This window comes from Beta vulgaris, chromosome 5 (genome assembly GCF_026745355.1).
Source record: "Beta vulgaris subsp. vulgaris cultivar EL10 chromosome 5, EL10.2, whole genome shotgun sequence".
NCBI lineage: Eukaryota > Viridiplantae > Streptophyta > Magnoliopsida > Caryophyllales > Amaranthaceae > Beta > Beta vulgaris.
In genome coordinates this window covers 46,116,216-46,124,172 of record NC_079206.1, presented here as the reverse complement: position 1 = coordinate 46,124,172, position 7,957 = coordinate 46,116,216, and the positions used below count along the sequence as shown (strand labels likewise).

The following is a 7,957-nucleotide window of genomic DNA, read 5'->3' as shown; positions in this document are numbered from 1 at the left end:
TTACAAGTTCAGTTAATCTAAGTTAAATGAAGAAATTTAATTAAATCTCTTCCAAAACCCAATAAACCGCTTCATTAAACATAACCCTTTACTTCTCTTTCACACGGTATCATCATTACTTTATAACCCAACCCATAACATCATTGACCCCCACAACTTCCAACTCTCACATCACTTCATCTCTCTCTCTCTCTCTCTCTCTTTCTCTCTCTCTCTCTCATCGCTCATCTTCAACCTCTCGCCAAAAACCCTTTCACAATGTCTTCTCACAGTAAAAATACCGGAGATCACGAGAATTTTCCCAGAGAGAAAACACCATCCCTTGATGAAATCAGCGCTCAAGAATCATCCAAGACCAAAGAAGATTCTACTGGATAAAAATCCGAATCCTCTGCTCCAGTTTCTCTCTCTTCTAAACAAGAAGATGGTGAAAACGAAGCTGAAAGTGAACAAGAAAAGGAGATTACAGTTCCTACAAAGCGAGGTAAGAAAACAAAGTCATCCCAATTTCTTCTGGGTTTTTGCGTTGATATTGCATGGTGCAAAAAGTCCAAGTGGACAGAACTGTTGAATATCTTAAAGTTTCAAAAATGATGGAAAATTGTCAGTTTGGATGAGGGTCTTTATGAAAAAGAAATGAAAGAGTTTTGTTCAAGTTTTAACATAACCGAGGGTGTATGTGTGAGTGTAGTGAATGGCTGTGTGGTTACTCTTACTGAAAAGAAATTAGGGGAATGGTTTGATGTCCCAATTGAGGGTTACAAAGAATATATTAAGGGTAGGGCAAAATTAAATATCAATGGAGTCTCCAATGTTAAAATTCTTGCTTTCTTTAATGGCAATTCTAATGCATTATCTTTAGATCAAAAAGAATTGTCCCCCTTTCACAAATTGTTATTCCAGTTTGTTTGGCGTTTCATTCTACCCCGTTTCTCAAAAAGAACCCAGACAAGGCTAATGAATCTCTCCATTATGTACTGCCTTGCAAATAACATCAAAATCAACCTTCCCTCTTTGATTATTTCACATCTCTCTCACTGCATTTCCCATAACACCAAAGTTGGCTATGGCATTCTTCTCTCCTCTGTTTTCAAAAATTGCAAAGTTAAATTGCCTGCCAGTCCCTCCTTTTGTCTTAAGCCAGAAAATTTTCTTACCAAGGACACTCTGTCAAGGCTTAGTTTAAGGTTAGTCAATGGTAAACTAGACTTTGAGAGGGAAGAAACGCCTGTCAAGGTTGAGGTAGGTAGCAAGAGGAAGCTGGGTGAAGAAGGAGTTCCAAGTGGGTCTGTGAGGAAGAGTCAAAGGTTGGCTGGGTCCAAGTCTCTGAAGGAGCAGGATCAAGGTGAAACAGTATTTATTCACCTAGACTCGGATCCAGTTCCTTCTACTGCTGTGGATTTTCCGTTGTTATCTACTACTGGGCTCAACAAGCTACTCCGGGAAATTCAGGACTCTTTGACCCTTCTCCACACCAGGATCAATGCCATAGAGACCACTGTCTCTGCTCTGGATTCTCAGCAGCAACAACAACTGATAGCTATCAAGAATGCTGACACGGGGATCAGGAACAAGGTAGATGGTGTGACCTCAAAAATTGATTCTGTGGTCTCCTTTCTCTTCAAACGCTCAAAGCCCTAACTTCCTTTAACTGTGAAACAATTGAACAAGTTTTTTGAGGCTGTAATCCTTTTTGCGACACATGAAGCACTTTTAATTTCCTCTATTTTTCTGCTTTACTCTGCATATTGCTACATATCTAGTGTCCATATTGTTGCTTTCTGCCTGCTTATTTTTTTTTTTGTGCTTGGATGGCTAATATTATGAGATATGTGTTCGAGCAACTTGCTTGATGCCTAGACTGTTGACTCTCTAGTGATGCAGGGTCATTTCTTGGTTTTGATCATGACAAAGGGGGAAGAGATATTGTTGTATTAATTTTTTTATTTTTATCTTTGTTCCTACTTAGTTCCTATGCATGTTTTCTCATCCCCGTTCCCAGTAGAGCCTGATCCTGTTCCCAGTCTTAGTTGAGTGTACTTAGGTCTGTTTGTGTGATTTTTTTTGTGAGTTATTTTTTTTTTTAGTTTTTCTTAAATATAAAAAATATAAAAATTTCCAAATTATTTGTCATAATAAAAAAGGGGGAATATTGTTGTTTCACTATTTTGATAATGACAAATAATTAACTTTGTTTTACTTAGTTTCATTTTTTTGCGTTCTTAGTTTATTTTATTAAATTCAGTCACTCGTGTCTCAACTTAGTTTATAGTTTAGATTTATTCTTTTTATTTTATGAACTCTTAGATATCACAAACAATATGTTTAATAACTTATGAAGAATTGATTAGGAGATTAATCAAAATTAAGTTGTTAAACTTTATTTGTGACAAACCGTTTATATTATGGATGTAAAATTATGATATGTTGTGATTCTATAATATTCTGTTAAGTTTGTTTGTGTGCAGCCTTTTGGATATTCCATAACAAAGGAGCCATCAAAATCTAATCTAAACAAGCGTCTAAGAATGATGTGTTGTGGTAGTTCCTAGATTTTAGGAACCATAACAACCCACCTACTAACAAGGCGTGGGAAAATGAAAACGCTTGTGTTAGTGGCTGAACTTGTGAAAATTAACCAACTAACTCCCAACGGATATTTGCAACGGATAGATCATGGAAGAAGTGGCTGAATACAAAGCTTCATTTTGATCGTGGAAAAGATTGTGGGAAGATTGTTCTCTACAAATAAGTTTTTGTAACAATCTTTTTATGTATGCTTTCAGAATTGTAAGTGTAATATCTTAGTGAAAGTGTATTCAGTTTTACTCTTCTTTGATTATTACTTAGTGTATTTTAGATTGGGTTGAGTGAATCTAAATCTGTAATCATTTTGAGAGAAAAAGAGAAAGAGAAAGAGAAGAGAGAAAGAGAAAAGACTTTGAGTGAAGTCAAGAGAGAAAGTCAATTGTTCAGGGGGAACAAGTTGACTGGGAACCAGTTCCTAGAGGAATAGAGTAGGTCCGAGTTTAGGTTGTACAAAAGTGAGTCTTTTGGCCTAAAGTTATCAAAGAGAATTGAGTCAAAATCCCTCGTGGTCAAGGTTTTTCTTCCTATTGGGCCTAGGAAGTTTTCCGTGTAAAAATCTCGTGTTCTTATTTCTTTCTTGTCTATACATTATTTCTTTCCTAGCAAATCATTCTGTTATTTTCGCAAAAAGTTTGATAATCTCTCCAACTACAATTCACCCTCCCCCCTCTTGTAGTTTCTTAAGTGTTTGTACACGACTAACAAATAATTAAAAACCTAGAAAAGGAGTAGAAGAAGTCTTGGAAAACAAAAGGAAAAAAAAGGAAAAGTGGATGATTCAAGAACTTCAGCCACAAATTTCTTACAAAAACCATCTTCACAAATAAAAGTTCAAATAAAATGTAACTGGATCTTGGAGAAATCTAGTTGACAATTACATTTTTGGGACGAAATCAGGAACATAAACGTAAAGAATTACCTTCAAATTTGAGGCCCCTCATTTAATTCGTCAAACAAATAAACTTCAATTTCAACCCCATTTCCACGAACATTTTAAACATTACCACCTGATCGAAATGAAAACCTAAAAAGATCCACAAAAACAGAGACCAAAATTAACGTAAAATTTAATGGAGCGTTGATGGGTTAATTTTGACACCATAATTGGCTTATTAATGTGGTGTCTGCCGTGAAATATGACTATGAATATGAAATCTCAATCTTTTTTAGTGAGATATGAAAGATAATAAGGATAAGTAGATGAGTCGTTCTAATATTTTGAGGGAAGTGAAGATATAAGGTTGTAGGTGGGAAGATGAAAATGTGGAGGATTAGATGAAAAAAAAAGTGAGGCACATCAGTCATATGAGTATATGTGATGGATAGTTATATGATAGGTGGAATTGATAGTCATATGGATAGGTGGGTAAAATTATGTGGGTTTGTTACTTGCATACACGTGGCTTTGTGGCTTTGGCTACAATTTTTTTGGACTATTAACAAACAACTAACGTTAATCATACTCAATTAGCTATAAGTGAAACAACAATATTACATAAAATCATGAAAATAAATTATATTTATCTTGACTCCTCTGGACATGATTTGGCATGATCCTCAATCAATAGCAATCTTGATTAGTAGTATTTATCTCCTTTTTACCTGGTTTGTTTCAATAATAAGTAACAGTTATGCCCAAAAATATTATCGCATGCATCGTGTGCATAAAAAACTATATTTATTTAATGCAAGTAGACCTAAAAAATGAACCTAATGCTTTCTCTCCTCATATATTCGTATTTGTTTAGTACAAGTGGACCCAAAAAGTACTCTCTTTTGTTGCTTAAAATATTATGATTACCGTAATTAAGTAAAATTTCAAAAAATGGAGGGAGTATATGGTAGATGGGTAATAGTTAGTTGTAAACTTTATGATTTCTTTCGAATTATTGATTGATGCACCAAACAAAAAACTTTGTAAAGGAAAATATCCAATTCGTTTCACGATTTTTGTTCTATATCATACAAGTAGATTGGAAAGTATTCTCTTTAATATGAGTATATGACACAAATTAAAGTTTTTATTGAGTAGATGGGGTATCTTGTAGTAGATTGGTTGTAGACATCATGATATCTTTCAACTTATTAAATAATTGATGGAACAAACAAACCAGCACGAGGGGAAAACTTTGTAAAGGAAAATATCCAAGCGTTATTATTTGGATGAAAGGACAGGAAGCTACTCTTTTCTAGCCAAACTAAAATGTTGTCCCTTTGAAGTGGGAACAAGTAAGAATGGACAGGTAGAGGTAGCGTCGTAGCGATATATCTTGTGCAACTTAGACCACTGACCAGTGACCACTCATACAGTGAGAGATTTATAAGCACGTTTATTTGCTGATACATATATAATAATAATATTTGATGTGACTCAGGTAGGTCCTATATTTCTTCTTATTGCGCCCTATTATGCCTCTATATAATGTACATAATAATAATAATGTGGAGCACTTTTAAGTTTTAACCATTTCAAGTAATTTGCACACTAAATTCTGCAATCATTTTATCCTCCATAGAACGAAACTGACAGAGGGACAATGCAAGTGTATTATTTGTTTGCTCATTTGTCCTCTCAAAAAAAAAAAACTTCATCTTGCGGTATATATGCCGGATGTGATATTTGTTAAAGATACAAGATATAATCAGTTTTAGAAAATATATGATATATTTTCCATATTGATATTATTAAGAGAATAATATATTTGAGTTTATTTATATTAAAATATTATTTAGTGAATAATTTATGGTTATGGTCCTATATCTTTTAGGAAGATTGTTTTCTATCTTATGTTACTTATGTTTTGTATATATACTCTACCTATTGATGTATAATATTCAAGCCACACGATTAACCCTTTACCCCAAATTTGTCCCCAAATTTGTCAATATTGGATACTTTTCATCGGTCATAATTTTTGTTGATTTCACTTTAATACGAATTATTTTGTTACAAGATATATTTTGTTAGGTAAAAACATGACATGTTACTATATGTACTCCTTTCTCACCCATGCAATCAAATATGACATATACAAGATAGATTAGGAAAAATAACCTCATTCAATTATTATTTCATTATATGCATGATAGGTTGGATGACTTTTATGTTGATGGTCCTGCCACACACCAAGATAGACTAGGAATAATAAATTTTATTCCAATGACACATGTTTCACTAGTATAAAAAGGGGCAAACATAATTAACAATTATCTTTATCTATTTAACTACTTTCTTCAATTCTTTTTAATTAGTCACTTCACTTTGGTCTTGAGGAAGAATCAAGGAGAAAATCTAAAAACATGAGAAAGAAACTGAACAATGAGATAGAGAAACTAAAAAATGTGTTAAAATATTTAAAAGTAGTTGATATATATAGATAAAGAGAAAAAAGTAGTTGGAACATGCTAACAAGAATAAAAAAGACAAAAAGTATAAATTAAAAAGACACAGACTTAAAAGAAAATTTATAGATTTTTAAAAAAATGGATGTAGTATCTTAATAGTAGTGTTTGAACCACTAATATGAGCCCCGAGGGTGTCTCTTTGCTAAAACTTGATTGTATTTTGATGTGCAGATTGTTGCATAATTTCACCATCCACAAGATATCAAGTCATCATGCCCATTACGCCCTAAGCGACACACATGCTACAATGGCGAGGGGTAATAAAACGGTAACTGGTAGTGGACATCTTTACCAGCTAATGGGGGATAATTATGTAATTTTGCACTACTAATAAGGACAATGATTTCATTTTTACATGTTTACATACACAAAGAAGGGTTGGTTACTAACAAATGTCTAAAAGTCATATATAAGGTTGAGTTATCAATAATCAATGTCTTGGATATACAAACAATACTTATAAATAACTAATTGTACTTTTTAGGGTAAAAGTTCAACGAAACACACAAATTAATGCAACTTTTTACTTTATGTCAGAGATCACATGCTACATTTTCTTTATTGTAGAAATCACATGTTACCTCTTCACAAAAGGTTGCCTTTTTTATATATTTGTTTTATCAATTTTTTTTAATGAAATGTAATATTTTGAAAAAAAAAATGATAAACTATACAAATATATTAAAAAGTGTGCATGACAATGTATACATGCCACGTGATACCTACGTAAGAATTTTCCATTGTGTACATATATCATGTCAATTAACAAAGGTAAAATTAGCTTGCAACAAGATTTGAACCCATGACCTCTTGTTATTATACATGACATAATTATCATCTCAACCAACTTTTAATCATTCTTTAAGTGTTCACACTATTATATTCGTACCTTTTAAATGTCGAGTTTTCATTAATACTTCTTCGGTTTCACAATAAGTGAAACATAGAGAAAGTGGGGAGCTACCAAGAAATTTAGAGAGAGAAAGTTGGGACCATAATAAAGTAAAGTAAAGAAGTATTGAAGTTGTGGTCCCCTCTTACTTTTTGGTGGTATATTTGTAATAATAACGAACTTTTTTTTTTTTACCATTTGGAGCTTAGTTTCATTTCTTGTGATTATTCCAAATAAGAAAAGTGTTTCACTTATGGTGAAACGGAAGAAGTATATTTTAGTGACAATGAAAAAAAAAATCATATCAAGTCGGAAACACAATATCAACCCGAAGCAATATCCGGATTCAAATACTAGTTATTATTATTAAGCGGCGTTCCACCAGCTGATAGTATTTTATCGCCCCTTAAATAGACAATGAATTCTGATGCAACATTTTTTAAAATTTCTAGATTGCTCGTTGATAGGATCACACGTGTAGTTTATGACATAAAGAGAGTTGTATAGAAAATGACCTTAGGAGAGCTTGTCTTGGCAACCAACCGTTTGAGTCTCTTAGGGGACTCAAACGGGGGTAATTTGGTCATTTTATGCGTTGGAAGATTTCACGCGCGTGTGGCTGACATTTGCTTGGTACCAATGTAGGTTATAATGGTACCATTCTTCGAAAATATTGATACCTTGGTACCAGTCCTGATAACAATTTGATACCAATGTCAGGTTATAATGGTACCATTGTGTTTTATTTTGGGTGTTTGAGTCTTTTTTGGACTCAAACTGTTGGTTACCAAGCCTTTCTCACCTTAGGAATAATGGGTTTTATGCCTGTAAGGAATGTGGCTATCATCACAATCTAATTGGTGTAAGAAATCATTCGTGATTCACACAGTCTTTTGCAACTTCCTTTTGCTCCCAATAACGAAAATCACACACACAAAAAGCAACCTTGACGATCAGGAATGCAATTTGAATAATTAAATTCATATTTGAAGAAATTATATTTTGATTTTTGACAAGGGGTCCATCTAGATGAAATACTTCAAGTTTTTATTACCAAAAGATAGTAGTTCA

General features: G+C 33.1%; 1 protein-coding gene across 1 annotated transcript in view; it reads right to left on the bottom strand.

Moving 5' to 3' along the window:
• Nucleotides 1–1,434: 1,434 nt before the first annotated feature.
• The window catches only part of LOC125494078 (DNA-directed RNA polymerase subunit beta-like), a 15,293-nt gene continuing 8,770 nt past the window's right edge, over nt 1,435–7,957 (bottom strand). Inside the window, exon 2 of the mRNA XM_057394741.1 lies at nt 1,435–1,509. Coding sequence (XP_057250724.1) covers nt 1,435–1,509 — 75 coding nt within the window. The remainder of the gene's footprint in view (nt 1,510–7,957) is intronic.